At 37.1% G+C, this 25,874-nt stretch overlaps 1 protein-coding gene across 6 annotated transcripts in view; it reads right to left on the bottom strand.

Annotated features, from left to right (window-relative positions):
* ptpn13 (protein tyrosine phosphatase non-receptor type 13) overlaps window positions 1-25,874 on the bottom strand; it is an 81,462-nt gene that overhangs the window by 16,872 nt on the left and 38,716 nt on the right. The window contains exons 8-26 of one of the 6 annotated variants that reach the window (XM_077194182.1): window positions 20,815-20,907; window positions 20,054-20,144; window positions 18,358-18,556; window positions 17,555-17,629; window positions 17,299-17,467; window positions 16,569-16,719; window positions 15,721-15,859; window positions 15,118-15,270; window positions 14,591-14,773; window positions 14,283-14,445; window positions 12,468-12,831; window positions 9,306-9,412; window positions 7,568-7,627; window positions 6,550-6,639; window positions 5,442-5,549; window positions 3,839-3,970; window positions 3,287-3,714; window positions 1,757-1,900; window positions 1,043-1,136 (exon numbers count right to left, since the gene is read on the bottom strand). In XM_077194182.1, the coding sequence (XP_077050297.1) occupies window positions 1,043-1,136; window positions 1,757-1,900; window positions 3,287-3,714; window positions 3,839-3,970; window positions 5,442-5,549; window positions 6,550-6,639; window positions 7,568-7,627; window positions 9,306-9,412; window positions 12,468-12,831; window positions 14,283-14,445; window positions 14,591-14,773; window positions 15,118-15,270; window positions 15,721-15,859; window positions 16,569-16,719; window positions 17,299-17,467; window positions 17,555-17,629; window positions 18,358-18,556; window positions 20,054-20,144; window positions 20,815-20,907 (2,943 nt within the window). The remainder of the gene's footprint in view (window positions 1-1,042; window positions 1,137-1,756; window positions 1,901-3,286; window positions 3,715-3,838; window positions 3,971-5,441; window positions 5,550-6,549; window positions 6,640-7,567; window positions 7,628-9,305; window positions 9,413-12,467; window positions 12,832-14,282; window positions 14,446-14,590; window positions 14,774-15,117; window positions 15,271-15,720; window positions 15,860-16,568; window positions 16,720-17,298; window positions 17,468-17,554; window positions 17,630-18,357; window positions 18,557-20,053; window positions 20,145-20,814; window positions 20,908-25,874) is intronic. The other 5 variants (XM_077194183.1, XM_077194186.1, XM_077194184.1 and 2 more) reach the window with 5 other exon arrangements.

The raw sequence follows: 25,874 nt of genomic DNA, 5'->3' as shown, positions 1-25,874 counted from the left end.
GTCAATACAATTGCACACACTATAAATATAAAATATTTGAAAACAACTTTAAAAGATTCTCAAGGTAAAATAAAAGAGATTTACACAATTTCACACTATCTATATAAAAATACTCAAAAGCAACTATAAAAGGACCACAAAGTAAATGAAAAACATAAAACAAAACCTACACAATATTGCTACGCTAAAAGATGTTTTAACCCACCTTTTAAAAATATGAATGCTAGTAGTCGCTTTCCATTTAAATTTTTGGAGCATAGTGGCTAAAAGAAGTACCACCGGATCATCAAGATTTACTGTATACTGAGCCAAAAGACCAGAACTAGAGGATCCTAAACTACGATTTGGAACATATCTCGACAGAAATATATAAAGGTGTCAGATTATTCAGTGTTTTATAAATTAATAAAGGAATCTTAAAATCAATCCTTTGGTGAACTGGCAACTAATGTAATTCCATTAAAACTAGTGTAATATGCATTGTGATATCTCTGTAAAATGTAACATTAATGAAAATCATTCTGTCTGGACACAATGTTTATTTTTTTTAAATAAAAATTGCATAAATTAAATTCATGTATACTTGCAACTGTCCTTAATTAATCTTTATTTTTTCCAATATACACTACTGTTCGAAAGTTTGGGGGTGGTAAAAAAATTTTTTTTTTTTTAGATTTTTTTAAAATAAGTCTCTTCCAAGGCTGCATGTATTTGATTCAATAAAATTTAAAAAATTTAAATAAAAAATTAAAAAACAGTAATGCTGTGAAATAGCATTACAATTTAAAACAAGTTTCCTATTTGAATAATTTCACATTTCAAGCTGAATTTTCAACACTTTCTTTACAACAAAATCTTTGATAGAAAATTCAAAAGAACAGCATTTATTCCAAATAGAAATCTTTTGAAACATTATAAATGTCTTCACTATCACTTTTGATCAATTGAATGCATCCTAGCCGAATGATTGTATTAATTTCTTTAAAAAATATAAAAATCTTTGAACTGTATTGTTTTAATTATTTTTTTAAATCCCTTTTACCTTTCTTTATCCTCCCATCCAGCTCAGCCGCTCCTTTAGGAATCACTGCTTTGACGTATATCCCTCCATGCTTCAATGTTGTGTTTGATCCACCCTGAGACAGACAAACATGTTAATATAGCCGTACACATAGGCATCATGGGGAAAAAGTGCCTATGTCTTTGGATCTAAGAGTATATTAAGCAATCAATTGGACATGCTCATTTTATATTTATAAGATATACCCACCCTAACAATCATTAAAAAAACCACTTGATTTCTTAAGTTGATGATTAATGAATTTCATTGCAGTGTTTTGAAACAGACTTTTAAAAAAATAATTTCAATCATTAAAAGTCTACGTAACAAAAGCTGCATTGTGTAAAAAGCATCGCTGTAAAAATCACAGCGTAGACAAGCAAATGCAAATCCATGCAGGCATTAGTGCTTCTCCGTCAGAAACAAAATACAACTGAAAATGTGGCATGTAGTCTTGGCTGTGCGTGTTTCTACACTTTTCTGTACCTACTGTTTTTCGGTTTTACCGTTTTGTGGAGCCAATTCAAATGCCTGTAAAAATCTGCATGCAAAGAGCCAAATCTACTTTCCCAAAACTGAAGCCAAGCGAGGAGCTTCAAAAAGGAGCGAGGGCTAAGGGTAAAAAAACAACACCACACACACACACAAAGTAAGTAAAGGGGAAACAAAGGAGAAAAAAAAAGAGAGAGCGGAAACCTTTCCGAACAGTACCGTGACACTAATGCCCAGACTGCTGTCTATTTTGGACAGCTCAATGTCAAATAGATCTCCAGGCTGGAGGCTATTGACTTCTGGGCTACTAGCACTTAAAGTCTCCGTGACGATGTTGGGAGAAACCCCCTGTAAACAGAGAAGAGCTGGGTAAATACAAGGCCGTGCACAGCCGTATTCATGCAAGGGTCAAAGGTTAATGGAGTTGACATGCATAACTGCATTGCATTTACATTCAGAAATGCAATTGGTCAGAAAGACAGCGAGGGACGGTCACAAGCAGTTAGAACGTTTTTATTGGTATTTCACACATTTGCGTGGCTCTGAAGTGTAGCTATATACTAAGTATTAACCTTAAATGGTGATATTAGCTTTTAAGGGAACTTCCAAGAAATGTGGAACTGATATACCTGAATTTCAAAATGTGAAAGATTGTGAACTATCCAGGAGCGACAAGTGAAGTTTTGATCTAAGCAGCCTTTATGGCGATGATCGATAGAACATTTTGTCAGTCACCTGGTTGTGCATTTTAGCCCTGCCCACAATGAAATCTCATTGGTCCAAAACCCTTTTGCCATGTGGTTTTGAGTGGATGTTAAGACATTGATATGCATTTGCTAAATGGTTAATAACTAATCAAAAGTTTGGGGTCAGCAAGACATTTGTAAAGAAAGTAATACTTTTCTTCAGAAAGGATGCTTTAAATTGATAAAGCGAGACTGTGAGGACATTTGTAATGTTTCTAAAGATTTCCAATAAATATTGTTCTTTTGAACTTTCTATTTATCTAAGAATCCTGAAAAAAATTATATTCAGCAGTGTTAATACAAAATGTTACCTGAGCAGCAAATCAGCATAATTAGAATGCTTTCCGAAGGATCATGTGACACTGAAGACTGGAGTAAAGATGCTGAAAATTCAGCTTTGCCAAGACAGAAATAAATAAAATTTTGAAATATGTTCAAAAAGAATACACTTTAAATTGTAATAATATTCCACAATTTTTTTTTTTTTTTATCAAATATATGCAGTCTTGGTGAGCATTTAAAAAAATCTTGCTGACCCCAAACTTAAGTACCTCTTTCAATGCAATGAATTTGGTAAAATCTCTAACACTAGAACGACCAATAGTTTTAGGGACGTTTTGGCACTTGATTTCACTTGATGATGAAACATGATGATTTCATTGATTTAAACCTGTCAAACGGCCATGGTTAGAACATGGTGTAAATGTGAAATATGTTTGAAAATCTCAAATTATGTTCTGCATTTGATTAAGTGAAAATCCGCTGGCATGTAGGGAACTCCAAGGAGGGATGCAATGAGTGAGCGAGAACGGTCATATTATAAAAAAAAAAAGCAATTTAATATTTGTTGTGAGGTTTAAACACTGAAGTAACATCTTAAAAAGCACACGTCAAAGTTCATATCAAACAGATGCTGACTAGAATCTCGATAGGAAACCTTGAGGGCTGAGTCAAAGTTCATTCAAATCACTACAGAGACTGATTCTACCTTTTGAGTCTTTTGTTTCTCTTGGCTACTTGAGTGTGTGTCTTCATCCATGTCGGAGTCCCCTCTGTCTGAGTATTCCAGCTCTTTAGGAACATCTGGTACTTTGGGTTTTCTGGTTTTAGGGGGCAAAGCTGGTGGAGTAGCTTCAACAGAGGGTTTACTGTCAGCTGTCAGTGACTGCGCTGCCACGGGACCCTCGGTGGCAATATTGCGATGGAATCCATTGAGATTTGTTTGCAGGAGACCGGCACTCTCTGTCCTGGAGTCCTGCGAACTGACGCTGCCCTGTCGAACGGACTGAGGCGAAGATGTTTTGCTGGAGATAAGAGGCGGGCTGGGGGAGGGAGTATGATCTTCAGAGGAAGAATCGACATCATCTTCCTGATTTTGAGTGGCTGATTTAAAGTGATGGATTCCTGAAGTAGAGTCTAACAGAAGGGAAAAAGAGTTTTTATGGTACTGTCCTCATGCCTTCAGAAAAGCCTTTTCTCAGAACGATTCTATTGCATTGTTTATATTCGTTTTTATAAAATGTCAACATGCATCCATTACCTGGAAACAGTCTCTCTTTAGGTTGGGAGACCACCAGTGTGACATCATCAGGGGTGCTCTGCAGAATCTCCACCACAGTGTCATGTGATATGTCTTCCAGGCTGATATCATTCACGCTCAACAGCCTGTCACCTACAGGAAAGGGAAAAAATGTGGAGTTGACAACCTTACACCGAACAAATTAAAATATATAGTTATCTAAAACCATTAAAAAAAGCATGTTACTTGAAACAAACTGAAATAAAATTGAAAAAAAAATTCTCAACATTTCTCATTTAGTTTAACTTGATGTACTAAAATAAAGTAAAGTTGACAATTAATAAAAAAATATTTAGATATAAAAAAAATTAAATGACAAAAATGAAATGAAATGGAAAATATAAAAATAAAAACATTTAAAATATGAATAAAAACTAAAATAGTATCTCAATAATACTAAACAACACTGTTCTGGAATTGTTCAGTGAGTTCTTGAATTATTTAGATCACTATGAATGATTCCAGAATGTTTTGAACATTTCCAAAGTCAGGAAGTTAAGGAATTGTTTGAAAGATTCAAGATTTGTTCAAAGTGTTTCATTGTAATTTGGGGCCTTCCGAAGTGTTCTAGGTGTCTAAGGCATTCTAGAATTATTTAAACCATTAGAGATAATTTAGGTCATACAATAATTAACAAGCTTTTACTGAAAAAAGTGTTCTGTAATCATTCAGAGACATTTAAAATCTTTTGGAGAATTCTGGAATTGTTCAAAGGATTCTGCAAGCACTCAAAGCATTCCATACATTTAAAGCATTCTAGAATAATTTAAAGCATACTAAATAGAGAGTTAAGAACCTTTTAGTGAACATTCTAGAATCATTCAAAGTGATATAATCACTTCAAGTGTTCTGGAATTAGTTCGAAGTGTTCTGGAATCTTTCAGATCATTCAGAAATCGTTCAAAGCATTTTTGGACCACTCAAAGTATTCTACTAAAGCATTCTAGAATAGAATCATTTAAAAAAAAATATAGAAATTATTTCAAGCATTCAACAATCATTAAAAGCAGCGGTTCAACCTTTCTCATTCGTGGGCCTCCTGTTATTCAACACAATATGCTCCACAGTATATACAAAATATATTTTGTTTTCTGTTGTAATTATGAAAGCTGCTTAATTTAAAACTTTTTTTATTAACAGAAACGTATAAATTATATGATAATATTAAAAAGAATTGACCATGATTCATTTTGTGATTCCATAAGTTTAAAGAATTTTGCATTATTACATTGATTTTGACTTGTTTGATATCAGATTTTTATTTTTAGGAGGTAAATGTTATAATGTGTTTTAATGTTATAATTATTAACCTAAATACTCATAAGTCATCCTGCGGCCCCCTTTGTAAGTTTTCTGAGGCCCCCTGTTTGAGAACCACTGATTTAAAGCATGCTCAAAAAATCTGTTAAAAGTATACTATAATGGTTTAAATCTTAAGGATATTGTGGAACAAGATTCTAGGAATTCTATAAATGAATTTGACTAAAATGTGACGCTTTCAATCAGAAAATTCAAACTACTTATAAATATAGAAACAAGAATCCTCCTCTTTCCACTTTGATACCTGGTTTCAGACAGCCGTTGATATCTGCTGGTCCCCCCGGTGTGATGGAGCTGATGAGGGAGCCCAGGTCCTGACGGCCACAATTCTCTCCGCCTACAACCTGAAAGCCTGGTGAGTAACAAAAACATTCTACTATGTCTCACAAACTAGAAAAGGACAAATGTCCAAAGATTCAAAGATGTCTTATTGAGACTGTAACTTGTGCATATACTAAATGTATTTCTCTTATCAATGTTAGACCTCCTCTCATTCAGGCTAAATCCTGATAAGATATTTCAGTACAAGTCCCCATCTGAGGTGGATGTAAAACAGCACATTTCCCTCCCGGAGTGGGACTCATTAATCACTGTGTGAGAGGTGAGGACTGCCAGACCTCTGCACTCTATCACACTATAGTGTGTGTGTGTGTGTGTGTGTGTGTGTGTGTGTGTGTGTGTGTGTGTGTGTGTGTGTGTGTGTGTGTGTGTGTGTGTGTGTGTGTGTGTGTGTGTGTGTGTGTGTGTCTGTGTCTGTGTCTGTGTCTGTGTCTGTGTCTGTGTCTGTGTGTGTGTCTGTGTGTGTGTCTGTGTGTGTGTGTGTTTGTGTGTCTGTTTGTCTGTGTGTGTGTGTGTGTGTGTGTGTGTGTGTGTGTGTGTGTGTGTGTGTGTGTGTGTGTGTGTATGTGTGTGTAGCCTGGTAAACCCTACATTATGGGGACAAAATGTATCCACAAAGATGGCAATATCTGAAATCCTTGTCCTTGCGGGGACATGTTTTGGTCCCAATGAGGAAAACCACTTATAAATCATACAGGCTGATGTTTTTTTGTTTGTTTGTTTTTTATGTACAGATGCAGAACATTTTCTGTAATGTGTAATTCTAGGGTTAGGGGATAGAATACACAGTTTATACAGTATAAAAATGTCTATGAAAAGTCTCCATAAAACATGAAAAGTCAATGTGTGTGTGTGTGTGTGTGTGTGTGTGTGTGTGTGTGTGTGTGTGTGTGTGTGTGTGTGTGTGTGTGTGTGTGTGTGTGTGTGTGTGTGTGTGTGTGTGTGTGTGTGTGTAGTATTTCTGTGTCAAAGGAGCTGCATTCTGACTGGATGTGTGAACCCCTCTCACTCACCCAGCCCATACTTGACGTCTTTCTTCAGATTTACGGTCTGTATCTCTCGCTCTGGGGAGGGTAAGGCATGCACCTTCTTCTTCAGGGAGTCTGAGGGGGATTAACAGAGGGGGCAAAGGTTTAGGTGTGTGTCCATTTACACACAAACACCCTTTGAGAACTAACAACCAGTGTTATTAAGGTTAGTACAGAGAACACAATCAAAAAGACCTATTCACAATTCTACATTTTCTAAATGAAAAAACATTTCATATATAAACATGTATATAAAATTGAGCATCCTGCAACAGTCTCTATTTTATTTACATTTATATATATACTGTGTGTACAACTTGTTTATTGTATATAAAGTATCAAAAAGCCAAGAATAAAAGTCTTAAATGCATGCACAGCTTTCCATAAGCTGGGCTAATCTTTCATAACTAGGGTCTTGGTGCTAAGGGACAACATTATGTTTGGCCCAATTCTGATGTGCTATACTAACAGCCGTGGCCAGCAACTCATACTCGAGAATGAGGGAGATTAGCCCACACCACGGCCATATATCAGAGCTGCTAAAAACGCGCGGCTTAGCAAAACAGTGCATCTGAGCCAGAGGAAAAACGGCAATGAAACTTGAGTCAAGTGTGTGCGAGAGAGGAAAGTGCATAACAAAAGATGTTCCCCATGCCATGTAAAACACCCGAGAAAACAGCAATCCGGAGCATGTTGGATTTGGCAAGTTCTCATCAGACTTTGGGATTCTAAACTCTGATTAAACAGACGCCGTTGTCAATGTGAGGCAAACTACTGTTATTATTGACATTAAAATCATGACTGTTTTCCTTCAGTAAAAGTTCACTGCAATTTAAGCAGATGTTTGTGTTTCAGGGCCAGAGAGGACATGACATTTCCTAGCAATTTTCAGGACTTACTAAATTTGACCATTGAAATGAAACAGATGACAGGCAGGAAATAAAGTACATAGAGCTGTGCTGTGCACCACAAAGCTGAACGAAACACAGATTTTATATCGTACCAGTGATTCCTATGGAGGCGGCAGGAGTCAAGGGCACTCCAGAGCTGTGCATGCTCACACCTGCGGAATATTAAAAACAGGTCAAGGTACTAGACCATCATAACTACACAATAATTAAATTCATGTATTCAAGGGGATATATTTTGTATTATGTGACAGTAAAGACTGGAGTAATGATGCTGAAAATTCAGCTTTGCATCACAACGAAAAACAACAAGGACAATAACTATAAAAGTAATAAAATAGGCCTAGTTATTGTCTTTGTTGTTTTTGACCCATAACCTTAATTAAAAAATAATAATAATAATTGTTTATTTAAATACATTAATGTACCCATAATGTTGTCAAATTTAGCCATTTTATTTGCTATTTTTATATTTAAAAAAATTGATAGTATGACTCTGATTGGATGAGTAAAATATATCCAATACACCTGTGACCGCACAAACTAAATTTCATAGTAATGCCTCTCAATATATACTACCATTTAAAAGTTTGAGGTAAGTAAGATTTTTTTTAAGAAATGAATACTTTTATTAAGCAACATTAATAATGTTGCAAATATTTATTTCAAATACATACTGTCCTTATACACTTTCTATGCAAACAATCCTGAAAGAAAATGTTTCAACAAAAATATTAAACAGCACAACTTTTTTTTTTAACATTGACAATAATAAGAAATGTTTCTTGAGCACCAAATCAGTAGATTAGAATGATTTCTGAAGAATCATATGACTCTGAAGACTGGAGTAATGATTCTGAAAATTAAACTTTGCTTCCCAGGAATAAATTTCATTTTAAAATGTATTCAAATAGAAAACGGTTCTTTTAAATTGTTATAATATTGTATAATATTACTGTTTTTGGTGAGCATAAGAGACTTCTTTCAAAAACATTTGAAAAAACAAAACTACCACAAATATTTTAAACAGTAGTGTAACTACAATACAACACAACAGAACAATGCTTATTAATTATTTTTACTATTATTCAAATAAAGTGCTTATTGAAGATTGGTGTCTTATTTAAAAACAATAATTATTATTTTATCATGGTTAAAATAAGACGAAACATGGAGTTACATGCTAAAATGGAGAGGTTGAAGAGTTTTGTATGTCACCCAAAAAGGAAGATTTCTTTCTTAGGATTATTGTGCACCAAACTGTCTTTGCACAATAGAACCAAGAACATGCATGAAGAAAGTAAATCGGGTGAACTTTGCTGTCATGTTGCCCAAAAACAATTCTTTGCCATGGTAAAATCACTTATATAATCACATATATAAAGGCTTGCATTATTCTCTGACAGATATGATGATGAATGTAAAAGCACATCAATTCAGACTGTAATCTCTTTATGGCATCTATTCTACATGCGGAGGAAGATGTTGAGAGGATTTGGGCTGCTGCTCTTTCTGATCTGACAGCGGATGTTGGGATGAAATGGAGAGGTAAAATGAAAAGATCAGTGAGGGAACCGAGGAAGAGAGCTGTTAAAAAGATAAAACGAAAGAGGCAGACAGCCCCTGACTCCACAGAGAGACGCAGAGAGAAAAAAAATTCCACCCACTATCCTGACAGACCATCAGAAGCGAGACTACAAAGTCAGGAAGTTAGAGATCGCGGAATAAAAGTTCAAAAGCAGAAAGAAATGTTCTTTGAGGGTGATGAGCCATTTTCCAGGCAGGTGCAAGTGGAGATAAGAGAAGCGACTGGTCGGGTCTCATTGTCCTCACCTACGACATACGCCTGTCCCGTCTCCTCACAGGAGGAAGAGTCAGACTCTTTCTTCAAGCTTTTGGGGCTCCAGCGGGGACTGCCATCGACCCTGGTGCTGAACATACTGGGAATAAAGTAAAAGATAATCAGTGCAAAGGCAATTACATCCAGTGGAATAAATGCAGTAATTTTCATTTTCTGATCAATTCATAATAATCACCAGAGAGTGAAACTGCATAAACTGAAGTTACACACACGATACAATCATAAAGATGTACTTGTTCACAATCACATAAATCAAGACTTCCCCCACAAGAGCACTGATCCTGTGAGCATGCATTACACCACTGAGTGTACAATATTACAATTATCTTCACAGGACTACAAAATGGTTGCAAACATGTGCGAACACGGTTTTAAGAATATCAGTCTCACAGGCACAGAGACTGTCTGTCTCCTTTGAGAGTGGATTAATGCTGTTGGCCCCAGGCAGCTCAGCGGCAAGCTCACACAGCAACACACAAATGCAGAAAAGAAGAGTGCGACAGGCGTAAAGACATTCGGGAAAAAAAAAACTGCAGATGAGCAGGAGTGTGAGACCGATATAACAAACTAAAAGAAGCAGAGAAGGAGAGTGAGACGTGTATAAAGACGTAAGATAAACCACAGTAGACAAGGAAAATTTAAATGTTTTGAGACGTAAGACAAACTACAGCAGATTGGGAGAGTGAGACGGGTGTAAAGACACTGTAAATTGAGTGTAAAATAGGTGTAAAGATAAAAAAAATAAAACATGGTGGGTGAGATGAGTTATCTATTAGACTTAACAAATCAATTTGTACAAGATTAGGTGAGAGACAGGAGTAAATACATTATTTATGAAACAAACTACAATTGATCAGCAGAATGAGAAGGGTGTAAAGATATCATAAAACAAAGCTATAGAGTGAGACGGGTGTGAAAGGCATTAAAAGGCAAACAATGCAGAAGAGTAAGACGGGACTAAAACATTGTAAAGCAAAAACGCAGCAGAAGAGGAGAGGGAGACAGGTGTGAAGCAATAAGACAAACTGAATCATATCAGGAGAGTGAGACAGGTACAAAGACATCAAAAACAATTTTCAGCAGAAAGTGAGAGTGAGACAGGTGCAAAATCCTTATCAGATAAACTACAAGAGAGTCAGACAAGCATAAAGAAGTTACAAGACAAACTACAACCAAGCAGGAGAAGGAGACTGGTGTAAAGATATAATAACTGCCAAACAGGAGAGTGATGCAAGTGTGAAGACATAAGCAGAGCAGGAGATTGAGAAAATGGGTGTAAGATGAGTTATCCTCTATTAGTAGGGGTGTAACGATACACTCAGCTCACCATTCGATACGTATCACGATACTGGGTTCACGATACGATATGAATCACGATATTTTGAACAAAATAAAAAAAATAAACTGAAAATCAAATAACAGATTTATTTAACATTAACAGTGTTCAATAAATGTCTTGTGATACATACAATTTAAAGAATTTACAATACTTGAATATAAATCAAGATTTAGTTTAACCTTCTGTATGTAAAATTAACAATTGACTAGGTGTCACTGACCAATAAAAGTACGTTGTATAGATGTCTTCTATACAATTGTTCTTCTTTCACTCTCTTTTTCGCACCCGGTTGCAGGAGTTTGTCTTTGTGGTGCCGTTTTAAATGACACCAGTGCTCGAAGTGGGGTGGTACTCACCGGTACGCAGTACCGGCACTTCTACATTTTACTCATAAGCGTACAGGTACAGGTACAGGTACAGGTACGCTTAAGAGTAAAATGTAGAAGTGCCGGTACTGCGTACCGGTGAGTACCACCCCACTTCGAGCACTGGTGTCATTTAAAACGGGTCTGCACTTTTTCTTGCCTACCGCTACTTCCTTCTACCACTGACAGAAAAAGCGTCAGTGAGCCCGTTTCACATATACTCCATTTGCAGTGCGTGTGTGGTGCGTATTTGTTCCGCACCCATGTTAGAGCGTTCACACTGCACGCGGATGCGCTACAGCGATCCGTTCCAGGAGCAGTGTGTATACACGGAGACAATATATACAGCAGTGCAGCGATCGTTTCCACACAGAGTCTATTTCTGCAGTGCTGCACGCGCTGAATTAAAGTTACAGCGCATGGTTCGTGGTCAACATGAACACAGACTGACATGAAATATAATAATCTTATAATAAATGCATTTAATTAAATAAAATGTGGTAATCTCACCATAAATGTATTTTTGGACTTGCAGACTTGGAGGAGTTCCGTTTTCACACACAAACACACACACACACACACACACACACACACACACACACACACACACACACACACACACACACACACACACACACACACACACACACACACACACACACACACACACGCACGACTTGTTTAAATACATTTATGCTGTTAATAACAATAAATTGTTGTTGTACCAGCAATATCTCCAAGTTTTGTTTTTCACTGAAGAAATCTCAAATGTCATGATTTGCCGATGCAAGAGAGTAACGTTAGCCTACCGGCACCTTTTTTTCCCCACTTCAAGCACTCAATGAAACATCATATTTGTTGTGTTCGACGTCGTGTTAACAGTGTTTGTTTACAGTATTTACACACAGTTCGTGTTTTGTCTGTTTGTTTACCGTTCTCCTGTCGAGTAAGTTGCAAACCAAAATGCTGCCAGACGTCGGACTTGTAAATGGACGGGGTATCCTCTATTTCAATTTCAGTCGAACTCATTTTGCCCTGCTACTGCTCAGTTCAAGCAATTCATTTGAGTGTGAATGCAGTGAATGCAAGCGTGACGCGGGTGTGGTAACTCAACAAATAGGATAAAACGGACGTCATATCGTAAAAAAAAGTAAAAAAATATCGCCATAACTCTACGATATATATCGTAACTTTTTTGCATCACGATACATCGTACCACGATATATCGTTACACCCCTATCTATTAGAAATTACATAAGTTGTACATGAGTAGGAGAGTGAGACAGGTGTACAGAGACATTATTTTCAAGACAAATTACAAAGGAGATGGGTGTAAAAACAAAGCATACCAAAGCAGCAAGCAAGGTGAACAAGACAAGATTGCAACCATCATTTGTTTTGTAAATAATATGTTTGCATGTGTTGCTCACCTTTCCTGCTGTCTGGCGACAGAGATGGAGTCCGTTTCGGAGCTTGCGCGCTGGTGTGATGATGCAAGCACTTGTGATCGGGCCATGCTGCTCTGCGATTGGCTACTGAAAGGCACCATCCTGTGCTCCGGCGACTCAGGCAGCTGACCCAGGTTATGATGGGAACGACTCTTCATCCTGGGGTTGGAGCCGCTGAACCCCGGATAGGGCGGTTCTGGTGGGACAGAGACCCGACCCGATGAACTCTTGCTGACGGACATCTCAGAGTAGGACATCCTCTTGTAGAGTTCGGGGTCAGTGCTGGGGGACAGACTAACTGCACCCATCCCATCAGAGTACTGCAGACCGCTCAGAGGAGAGTTCTCTGCAGGGAAGAAGCAACAGAAGATGATGAAGAACATGCAAAGTGCAACAGTTAAAGCTCCATGCTTCAGCTTGCATGCCATTTTTGGCTTCTACACAACCAAGATGGGTTCTACATTATGGCTTGTATTGACCCTACAGTTTATTTTCAACCCTGAAACCCTGAGTTTAAAGGGTTAGTTCACCCAAAAATGAAAATTAAGTCATTAATTACTCACCCCCATGCTGTACCAACCCCGTAAGACCTTCGTTCATCTTCGGAACACAAATGAAGATATTTTTGATTAAATCTGAGAGGTGGATCAATGCTACATAGGCTGCCTGAGGGAATGAAACTTGACGGCCCAGAAAGTCATTAAAGAACATGTTTAAATATTCCATGTGCCTACAGTGGCTCAACTATAAGTTTATCAAGCGACGAGAATACTTTTTTCCCGAAAAAAACCTTAAATAACGATTTTATTCGACTATTCCTTTTCTTCCTTGTGGGCCTGAGACGAGAGTTCAAGAGATTTCCACGACGCATGCGCGAGAACTGAACAAGAAGTATTAGAAGAAGAACGTCCTCTTCTCAGTTCTCGCGCATGCGTCGTGGAAATCTCTTGAACTCTCGTCTCAGGCCCACAAGGAAGATTGTGATCCACCTCTCAGATTTAATCAAAAATATCTTCATTTGTGTTCCGAAGATGAACCAAGGTCTTACGGGGTTGGTACAGCATGGGGGTGAGTAAATAAATGACTTAATTTTCATTTTTGGGTGAACTAACCCTTTAATGCCAGTTCTTGAAGAGCAAATTGAGGAGGATGGCCCATTTGGAACACTTCCTTATTTTCCCAAGGTCTCAAAGGAACTTGAGGAATTTCAAAGGAACTTTTCATTCCATTTTCTCATTTTGTTTAATCACTAGGAGTCCAACCCTAAAAGTCTGCCTAAAGTTGTTTTCTTTTGATTACAAATATTTCAGAAAGCCAGAAGTAAGTATTGAAATAAATATCAGAGGTCCTGAAGTCATCTTGTTACAGTGTTTAGAATGACGCTGTTGTCTTCCAAATTCTAAAACAGAAAAGTATTTGTTTAATATCATTAAAGTAAAAGGCTGGGGTTGGTAAGATTTTTTTTTTTTTTTTTTTTTAAAGATCAATTTGCTTTTCTTAATCCATTTGCCAATAGAGTTAAAAACGCCATTGGACAGTTCACACATGGGAGCAGCCAATGAATGCATCAACTGAATTCACGATCAAAACTATTAATTTTATAAAATGTATGTGGAAATATTGTGTGGAAACTATGGAATATCTGCCTTTCTTGCAAACAAATACACATTTCGAATCTATATTTACAATAGTTATGTTGTATTCTTGCTCTTTTACAGCTACATAAAGAATATTACATTTAAAATTAAATAAATGTTTGCTTTCTGCTTCCGTTTTTGTTTGCTCTTTCTTTCTCACCCAGGTCCTGCAGTTCTTGGTTGTTCTGTCTGGCTTTCATGTGCAGGTGGAATTTGTACTGGGCCGAACACTGGTGCAGCAGATACTGGCAGGTCTTCTGACTGTCTGTCTGAAACAGATGTTTGATCCCGTCCGAAGTGTTCTGCAAGCAAATCTTCTTTTTCTGCCATAGAGAAACACATGAACACACCAAATAAATGATTCCATGTCAAACAGCCTGAAGCTGCACTTCTTTAGCTTTTTTCTGGGAACTCCAACACGGCTGTGTGATTTCCACCAAAGTAAACATGCACATTTAAACATCTTACCGTGAAAGAGATCTTCTTGGTATCCCTCCAGGGGAACCTTAGCACAGGGGTTCGATTTCCATTCAGGACCTCGAAGATGAGGACACCCTTCGAGTAAATGCCCAGCATGATGCCAGTCAGGGATCTCTTCTCAGGAAGCACACGATGGAAGTGAACTCCATATTCTGGCAGTCTCTGGCACACCTTTAAATTAGAGAGAAATGACGAGACCGATCTAATCACAAGCAGACTACAACAACAGCTTTTAGGAAAATAAATCGAGCTCAATCAAAACAAGCCAGTTTATTCACAATTATTGACTTTACTGTACTTATCTCATAAAAAAAAACTAAAAACAATTAATGTCTGTGAATGAGCACAACCAGGCTCCAAGTACAACTTTTGGTCTGGCTGTAATCAAAAGTATTTGAAGGTAAACAGATTGCAGCAATCTATGTTTATTCCAGTCAATTACAGAAGTTTGGCCAATCAGGAAGCTCTGCCTAGAATCACTCTGCAGGACTGATGCGTTTCATTTAGTTCCTGACCTTGAGGAACTCAAGCTCGGCCTCCTGCTCTGAGGCGTTGAAGTACGATCTGTGGAGTTTGGGTAGCTCTTCTTTAACGGTGGTCTGATCGATCTTGTCCAGAACCGAAGCGGGGAGGTAGTGTTCCGACCGGAAATATGTCTTTCCGTGGAGCTGATGGAACATGTAGGAGAAAACATGTAATGAACACTCTTAAATATAAAGGTTTCAAAAGGGTGTTTTCATGGCGATGCAATAGAAGAACCATTTATTCCTGAAAAACCTGTTTCCACTATAAAAAAACATTCATGCAATGAAAAGGTTCCAAAGGTTCTTAATGGAACCATTGATGCCAATAAAGAACCTTTATTTTTGAAAGTTAATATGATGTTCAGATGGTCAAAACAATCTCTGCTTTAAAATATTATTTAAGATTCCTGTTTTAAATCACATTTTTTGTTATAAAACACTTTCTAATGGAATATGGAGTTAGATAAATAAATAACTATGGTAAGGGGGTTTTCAGTTGGTAACAACAAGCTCTCAAAAAACACTGATTTACTCAAAAATATTCTTTATCTTGTGAACAAAACTTTTCTCTATTTTTCCCCATGTTGTTTGTACCTCCGTCTGATAGTCCCCAAACTCCGCCTGCAGTGCCAAGGACGCCAAGATCATGGAATTTTCCAGGTCACAGCGTACCCGCTCCTCTAGGATATCCTTCCGCAGCTGCAAGTAGTACTGGTGCTTCGTCATCGTGTGTCTATTAAAAAAAATTGCTTGATTTATTTGGCTTTACTGGATAATACATTTATTGATGCAGAACCATTCAAAAGATTGGGGTCAGTAAGAATGTTTTTAAATAAATGATTACTTTTATTCAACAAGCATACATTAAATAGAACAAAATATTTTATATTATTTATAATATTATATACATTAACTATTATATTATAATATATTAAGTATTAAAATACAAAATGGTATTTTAAATGGTAATAATATTATTAATAATACACAATATTACTGTTTTTACTGTATATTTGATCAAATAAATCATAATGGTCATAATGTTTTGGCTCTGTGTGTGTGTGTGTGTGTGTGTGTGTGTGTGTGTGTGTGTGTGTGTGTGTGTGTGTGTGTGTGTGTGTGTGTGTGTGTGTGTGTGTGTGTGTGTGTGTGTGTGTGTGTGTGTGTGTGTAAAATTGCCAACAAATAAATGTGTTTTTGAGACCCACTGTAAATCGCTTTATATTTTCTTTGTAGTGGCCAGAACGTGAGGAACGTGGCACCACATTAATTTCTGTGGTTGCAAAAATAAAATGGAAATAGGAGGGAAAAGCATTTGGCTTTCTAGATTCATTTCTGATACAGACTGCATGCTTTATTTTGAAATTCATAAAATAGCTACTGATCATTTAGCAAGTTGCAATATTTTGGAGCCTGATTGCAGTTGCTGTCTGAGCTCTTACTGTATCAGACTGGCATCATCCTGAAAGAACTTGATACGCAGAAACAGATTAAAATTGACATCTGTTTTCTTTTTCTTAGGGTCATCCTTCCAACCATCAGGTGCCACCTTTGAAAGTTTGGAGTCAGGTTCGACGAAGTAGAACTCGTCATCTAAAAAAAGGACAAATAAAATAAGAAAAACAAACAGATTATGCTAAAAGTGGTCAATGCAGCATAACAAGCAAAAGCCTTTGGCTTGGGAGGCATGAGTCAGAGGACTTAATGAACCATCTGTGGACACAAACCACCCGTGTCCATTAGAGCCGTAACTAGAGGAGTCATGCAGGGGCAGCGTGTCAGGCAGACAACAACAGAATTATTTATTCTGATGTATTTACACACTTCATAATCAATTAACTCTGTTCACCTGAACATATACCAATAACATAAGCTGTCCTGTTGACATTACAGGAAAAATCTACATAAAAATAACTTTAAATTTAATGCTGCAGGATTGATTAGATATATATAAATGAAGCATGGTGTTTTCATCTAGACAAAAACCGAGGAATACACAAAACTATGAAAAACATTGCATTTCAAACAAAGCATTTCTCACATACTCTACAAAGTGTCCGCATTTTTGTTTTAGACAGAAAGGTATACAAGAAATAAATAGAGACAGAAAGGTAGGGAAAGGAATTTGATGATGCATTTAATAACAGTTTAAAAGAAAGATGTTTTATGCACCTTTAAGGTAGGCGAGGCTGAAGAGATGGTGCTCCACTAGTCCAATGTGAGCTACAACCATGTCCAAAACGTCCTTGCAGACCGCCTTCACATCGCAACACAGCTCCAACTTCTGACCGTTCAGTAAGACCACCCCCACCTTTCTCAGACTCTCCTCCTTTGACTTGTTCTGTCAAAACATGCAGAAATTATAAATGCATACATATATACATTTATACATGTAGCAGCAAAAATCAAAGCAGTTTTGCTGTCTTACCATTATGGACGAAGGCACGCTTAAAACCACAGTTGGCTCACTGCTCATCCTCACAAACTCGGGGCCAAACAAATTCTACAACACAAACATTTTTTTTTTTCAAATGTCCCACAGAGACCTTAAGTTGAACAAATCAAAGTGATTGTGCTTTCACATACGAACATACGCAGTGTATCTGAAGTCAAATTGAATTTTCATGTTTGCATCATTCACACTATAACTTGCATAATATGAATTCAATCTGAATTTTATTGACCTCGATTTCTTCAGCTTTGTATAAAACTTTAATTAGATAAATATGAACTCGAAGTTGAAGCATGATCACTTCATGCCTGTTATAGTGTGAATGCTGCAAAGCTAAAGTGAATTTAATGTGAATTCAGATGAACTGGATTATGTTATCCTATTCACAAAGCTACATGCATAAAGTGAATTCTGAATTGAATTTGCTTTAAGTATATTTAATCAAATACTTCATCCTTCGTTGTTAATTCAGTAACTTGCATAAACTGAATTCAATCAGAGCTCAGTTGACCTTGATTTCGTTACCTTTGCAGTATGCATGCTAAAACCAGATAAATTAAAAAATGAGAATTCAGTTGAATGTGATTTATTGATAAAAGTTATGGTGTGAGCAACATGTAGCAAAAGTAAAGTCAATCTGAATCCAGATGACCTGGATTATGACATCTTTGGATTATTCACAATGTTAAATGAATTAAGTGAATTCAATTACAGCATCTTTAGTCATTAACTAACTTGTACAATGTGAATTCAATCTGAATTTTCTAGCACTGTATTACTTTAGATTTGCGTGGATGGAGGCCAGTCTCCAAAGGACTGCTATGAAGGGGCTCCACCAGGTCCAGTATGGAGGTGCGCGGGTCTTCGCCGGGGTAGATGGAGGCTCTAGACAGCCGGGCCTGGAGCCTGTGCAATTCTTCCTGATGCTGGATCAGAAGTTCTGTGCCCAATAGCTCATCCTGACCCGCCTCAAAAAGTCTGGACACAAGGCAAAACCAGGAGAGTGTTGTAATTCAGTGCATTTTCATACCGCTTATTTACACTTACACATTTATTTTATATACACAGATATGATAAAAATCATTTTATCTATGGAAAGTCCTCATAAAACATGGAAACCCAACATGTGTGTGTGTGTGTGTTTATTTATGTAATTATAATATCAGCACATTTCAATTTCCAAATCAGAAAAAGTTGTGAAAAGGAATCCTTTAGAATTTAAGATAATGGGATGGATAAGACAGCTAAGACAGTTAGTTAAATGAGTGTGAAGCGTTATGTGAGCACACTTGCATGCCAACCAATGGCAGAGCCCGCTGGCTGCCATGGGTGAACTATGGTGGGGCTCTGAGCCCTGGGCATCCTCAGGGAATCAATTACTGAACACTGCTCAAAACCTGCTCTACACAACAGCAGCACCTGGCAACCATCGCCAACCACCAACATCTACTTCAGGGAAGAACAGTGGAGGGTAGTTCACCTGCTTAACCAGCAGGGGGAGGAATATAATCACTGCCTCAATGAGAAAGACAGTATTTACTATAACTTTTGGCGGTTTTCCTGGGATAATAAGGATAAAATGCATCAAAAGCTACTGGAAGATCACTGGAAAAGCTGTTAATAAGCAGAGAACAAGGGTAAACAGTGGGATATCAAAGTGCAAAGCATCTAACATAGATGATTAAGATTAAGATTATGAAAGTGATGATGACATATTTAAATGCTCATGCCTTCACTGCCAGAAAATCACTACTTTTTAAAACAAGCAGCACACTATAATCTGAACACACAGACACACATTAGAAGTTATATTAGTGAGCCTGGTGCAATGATTTTCATATTAAGACAATAATATATATTGAGTACTTCATCTTACTGTTGACATTACTAGATTTAATGTAAAGCATTATTTGGCTGATTTATGAGTCTTTAAATTGTGAGAGCAACTTAGAATGTGTTCAAAAGGTCAGTTTATGACATTTCTTACAATATTTGTGAGGACAATTTCAAAACTTTATGGCCTGAACACACTTTTAACTTGCTATTGAACACACTGTACACATGATGACACATAAACGTGCTTGTTTACGTAAAGCTAATTACAAAACTAAACACTAATCCAAACCTTATTTCAAAAAGTTAGGGAAAATATTAACATCACATATCTGGGGATGTCCCCATAGGGAGGGAGGTTATGTGATATTTAGATCAGTTACCAAACTTGTCCCCAGAAATGAAGCCACACACACACACACACACACACACACACACACACACACACACACACACACACACACACACACTCAGTGCTGCAGTTCTTGTAACCAGAGCTAAACTTGAACAGGATGAGAGGAAATGAACTAAGGAAGGGTTTAGATTATCATTAACTTGGGCCTGGGTCCACAACCACAAAAGAACTCAAGAAGGGGTCAGTACAGATGATTGATCAACAAACATCAGAGAGAGAGAGAATACCTGTGTCTCTGTGCACTGCTGAGCGAAACGGCATCATGCTCTGTGAGGCCGACCTGAGAGCTGAACCGCCTCAAATCTTCTGGCTTCTTAGCTGTTTGTGTACAGAAAGTTGTGAAACTAATGCATGTGAGGTATGTGCCTTGCACGGTGCAGTAATATGCAAATCAAAACATATTTATGTCCCCTAAATGAACCGCAGGGCCATCAATGAGTTGATTCAAATCACATCCACCCACATTCATCTAAACTGTTGAAATGCTCACAGTACTACAATATGTGATGACTCATACTGCATTCATAACCATGGCCATATGGCCCAGATGATCTTATGGATAAACATCATGTATATGTTGAACAGGAAAAATTAATCTTAAAAAATTAATCTCATTTTGGTATTTTTAACATTGTAACATTAATTAAGGTCCTTACTGCAATGCAGAAAAAAATATCATAAAGCAATACAATATACACAAAGCAATAATTTTACATATTATATATATATATATAAAATTGTAGTGCCTTGAGAATAACAACAAAGTAAAACATCTGGACACATAATGGTAATAAGAATGTGGGAGGGACTTATATTGCATGGAAATAATCTCATATGACCACAAAAAAAAAACGCTACAAAATTGACTCCCTTTTCTTATAAATAAACAAGAAAATAAAAAATATAGAAATTATTAATTTTTTTAATTGATTCAAGACTGAAATTCTTTATACACCAAGGCAGAGATTGATGAGGTCATTAGTACAACCTTGTCTGTAGTCGGGGTCTGATGATGTCACCGAGGGGCTTTCGCTGGAGGAACTGTAGTCGCTGTGGTATCTTCTGTGAGTATGTAGGGGATCTGAAAATGGAAATTCACAACAAAAGAAAACAGAATTACAATTCAAATTCTTGTAAATTCCATTATGTAAGAATGTAGCACAGCGCATTCAAATACTAGAGTTAACTTGTCAATTCTAGCTATTTCTTGAGAAAATCAGGGACAGCCCTGCCCTCAACTTGTGTTTTATTATTAAAAAGAGCACTTGTTCAATTCACATTTATTTGCATAGCGCTTTACACAATACACACATCGTTTCAAAGCAGCTTTGTTCTACAAAACATTCCTGTCACACTTTCAGTCTTTTAAATCATGTCCAGAGAAAACCCCAATTCTATCCCCATAACCAAATGAAACACAAAAATGACCCTAATATTCTCAGTCATGGACTGTTATTATCATAGTAAACACAGATGCTGCTGGAAACAGTCACAGATTATTTCCATCATTATAAGCACTTACGAGAGTTCAGAAATGTGATGAGGGAGTGTCTAAAAAGCTTCCAAACATTCATACAGTAACTAACCGTGTAAACCTTTGGCATGAACACGAGTGTAAATCATGTTCTTCCACGTGTCATGTTTTATGATCTCAAAGGAAGGTATGTGACCAGCAGTGAAGTTGAAGGGCTTCGGGTAAATGAATTAAATAACATCAGGAAAATCACACCTTACTTATATCAATATGACCTGGATTAAAGTGTGGTTTAGAAGCGAGATTTACAATACACAGCACACTATCTGATCACTAATCCAGTAAAGTATAGTGAGTCTACAGCAAAACTACTTCTACTCCACTGCAGCGCCTCAAAAGCACGGAGGAATTGTATGAATGAACACCATATCTGTCAGAATTTCAGAATGCTCAGTTTTCAAACAGGAGACTTTTACAATTAAAGACTCAAGGCCTCAAACCTGAGAAAACCACTCTAGGCTGACCCAATAACTGTTAACATGGCTCTAGACTAAGAAGTGTCAGAACTGAGGAATCTGTTTAATATTGATCAGCCTGTAGAAAACAACCAAAACAGAAATAAGTTTGTTTGATTTAAATTAAGTTTTTAATTTAACTTTAGAACAGGGGCGTGCGGTCCATATACTGTAAGCTGTGAATGCTCTGCATACCCAAGCCACTTGTGGACTCGCTAATTAATATTAACACTATGGCCCGGTTTCACAGACAGAGTTTAGATTAAGCCAGGATTAGGCTTTAGTTCAATTAGGGCACTTGAGTAGCTTTTTTAAATGTGCCTTAAAAAAAAAACACATTACTGGTGTGCATCTTGAAACAAAACAATGGCACTGACATTTTAAGATATGTCCGTGATACTTAGCTGTTTTAAGTTACTTTTAGTTAAAACAGCTCAAACATGCATTTTAGTCTGGGACTAGACTTAAGCATTGTCTGTGAAACTGGGGGATTGTATTAAAAATGCACTTGTTTGAGGTATGCCATAAAGCACACGATAAGATTTTATCAATAAGTTTGTGAATCTCCATCATTTATTTATCTGCCAAACTACAGTAATTTCCTTCAAATCTGCAAGTTACGGAGGGTTTGGGTAAGCGGATCCACAGCAGCTTTAGTGCGTACGCTCTGTTGCTATGATTGGTCATCATTGTCCTGCGTTCTCATTGGTTTGCTGGCATTTGGGGGATTTCATGCGCAGGAAAAGCTCTCTGCGAATCGCTCGCCCAAGAGGAAAAATGTGCTGTAGCTGCCAGATCTCGATCAATGAAAATCACTTTATCATAATATTTCACTTTCTCCTTAGGGAGATTTTCATATAGGGGCAGTTGTGGCCTAATGGGTTCAATACTCACTACTGTGTCTGTGCACTTGGGTGGGTGAAATGCAAAGCACAAATTTCCAGTATGGGACACAATACTTGGCTACTGTAAGTAGACCTACTGTAACTTTCTGAGGTTGTTAATCAATAGTCTATGCACTTGTTAAGTCACTTACCTTCATGATTTCAACTTGTTTTTTTTTTAAATAATACATATATTTTTATTTATTACACTTATATTTATATATTTTATTTGTTCAATTATTTGTATTAGTTTGAAGAAATACTACATCCCCTGTCTGTGTGTTCTCAGTCAAATTATTCCCCAGTTTGCATTTCCAGACCAAGCTCAGGTAGGAAACTCTGAATCATTGACTCGGCTTTACTCGGTGCATGTGCATGTACATTACGTCATTATCTAAACTATGACTGAAACTTGACAGCATCCCCCCGTGTGTGGCGTGCTGTCTCTGTGCATAACTTGACAAGTCTGTCAGAACCAGAAAATCAAGTCCATGCACTTCAGTTTCATAATGCTGAATATTTAGCATTCACAGAATTCTTAAAGGATTTCTCAAGCCAGGAGTTTCGGAAAGGCAAAACAACGAAGCTTTAGTCTCATGCCCGACTGAATGCTCTCTTCAGTAAACAATTAGCTCAACCTTGAGTGAAACTTTAAAAAAATGACAATTATGTAAAGCAATCAAACAGTTTCACGTAAAGAGACTGGCAAGAATGCTACTGATCGTCTTTCGCCGTAAACACTGAAAGATGTGTAAACAGTTCCATAAAATCAGTGAACCAACCAGTCCACTGACTTCAAGGGATAGTTCAAACTTTCTTCTTTTGAGTTCAGCAGAAGAAAGAAACTCATACAGGTTTGGAACAACATGAGGGTGAGAAAATGGTGACAGAATTTCCATTTTTGGGTGAACTATCCGTTTAAATGAAACCACCTGCTCATGGAGGAAAAATAGACTAATAAACAGCATTCTTGACCCAGACCATCCTTGGGTGTTTGGGAGCTCTGAAGTACAATCGTGTTGTCTTTGCAACAGGGGTCAACAAATAAACAAATTGCAACAAATAAAGTCACAATGTCAAAATTCATTAATAAATAACAATATATAATACCAAAAAATAATTATACTGACTAAAACAAACAAAAACATAAAAACAAATAATATAAAAGTTTTTTTTTTTTTAGAAAATGTATTTATTTCATAAGATTTATTCATTTATTTATTTATTTTTATTATAGTACTTTTCTCAACAGTGGACAAATTTCACTATATTGTAATATAGTATTTTTTGTACAATGATTTATTTATTTATATAACAGTGCAGCTTCATATTTAATGGGGGGGTTGAAGTAAAAGGAGCTTAAATGTCACACTGGGGAAAAAACAATTCTATAAACTTGAAAATGATTTGCTTTGAAATCAATTTTAAATAGTTATTTCTTTTTTTTATTTTGATGTAATGTATAACCTGGGCGTGTTCTTTTGTGAATTTCAACCCACAATACGAAAAGGGAGGATGACCTGGCAACCCCTGAAATGGGCGTTAAAAAAAACACTGTGTACACACATTAACACAAACTCGCCAACAAAAAACAAAAACAGACACCCATACACATTCTACTTTGACTATGGGAAATGCTGCCCACACAGTGTAGTTATCAGAGCCTGGTGGGAGTTTGGCGGGCTGTGAAGTGAGTCACTCGCACACAAACACACACCGTATCATCAAACTGGCCCATGATAACACTCACAGCACTGTAGGTGTGAGAGCACGTCTGCTAAAAGCCTCTGAAGACAAGTTCAGAGATGTCACATTAACTCCCTCGAGTGTGCGCTTTCTCTCGGCTTATCGTTTATTTTACAACTCTTTCTGTAGAGCGAAAATCGGTTAAACGAACGGAGGAAAGAATGAGTGCATTAGGGAGCAGGACGGCGTGTACTGCCACAGGCTGCACGCATCACGTAATGTCATACGAATCAATTTTTCTGCCACGTTTCATGCCACTTTGAAGATCTGAGATAATTCAAGAGAAAATGCCTCTGGATCAATGCCAACCACAAGCTGAACGATAGTGATGCACGACATCTGCCAAACAAATGTGTGATCATTTTATTGATGAATGACAAAGCTCTGTGTTTTGCATGTGTTCCTGTGTCATTATTGGGCCGTATGCATCTTAATTTCCTTGTTTATGAAAAATTCTGTGTAAATCCATTCATTCAAATATGTCAACATACACAAGAAGGGTGTTAAAAAACGATTTTCATAGAAATTTGTTCTGCTCAAGTTTCATGAATGGCCTAATATGTTGTTCCATTATGTAATTAGGACTGTTCAGACAAAAAAAAAAAAGAAGGTATATTTACGAAAAATATTCAATGGGCAAAAAGAGTACAGAAAAAATCCCATTGATTAAACATGACCAAAGACTTTAAAGGGGTCATGACAAGGATTTTTATATATACATGTTCCTCTGGGTTCAGTTATAATGTTAATAAAGTTTTTTGAAAACAAAAATAGTTCTTGAAAGTGGACAAGGAAACAACTGGAAATGAAGGGCAGAACAGATGGCATCCCAATGGATGTTGGATCTCAACTGTTGGGTCCAAACTTTCTGGGTCTGCCAAGAGCGGACGTCCTGTCATGACCTCAGATCTTGTGAGTCAGGCATCAGAAGCTCAGAGGATTGGGACGTGAAGGTGGACAGGTCATACATATCAACGCCACCTCAGTATCTTCTGCTAAATCTCTTTTCAGAGAGGAAAACACCCACATTTACAGTAGGCTTATTCTGCTGATTTGTCCTTTCCCTACTGTACCTTTTCCCAATCCTGCATGCTCTTCATCACGTTCCTTGCCTCTTTCCAGTAATTTCTTTCTCAAAAGTCTCCTCTGATCTTAATGTTTTAGAGGCCCGGGGCAGTTTGAGCTCATAAACTAGTGATTATTGCCATAGAAAGTCTTACATGCAAATGGATTTCAACAAAAAAATTAAATAAAAACAAAGGAAGAGAAAAAGAAAGAGGGATTAATGGGGTAATTAGAGCCTGATGAGGACAGAAAACACAAAAGGGTTTCGGGAGAGAGGCTGTTTTCATTAAAGCTTTGAACACTGAAGAGGTTTGTTCATTAGAGTGGCTTTGTTTCCGTCCTGTAAAGTGTTGATTTTAAGAGG

The sequence above is a fragment of the Siphateles boraxobius genome, unplaced genomic scaffold (genome assembly GCF_051911475.1).
Source record: "Siphateles boraxobius isolate OS27281-9 unplaced genomic scaffold, OSU_SipBor_1 11, whole genome shotgun sequence".
Lineage (NCBI taxonomy): Eukaryota > Metazoa > Chordata > Actinopteri > Cypriniformes > Leuciscidae > Siphateles > Siphateles boraxobius.
The sequence above is the reverse complement of the archived record's forward strand: the minus strand, read 5'-3'. Positions and strand labels throughout refer to the sequence as shown.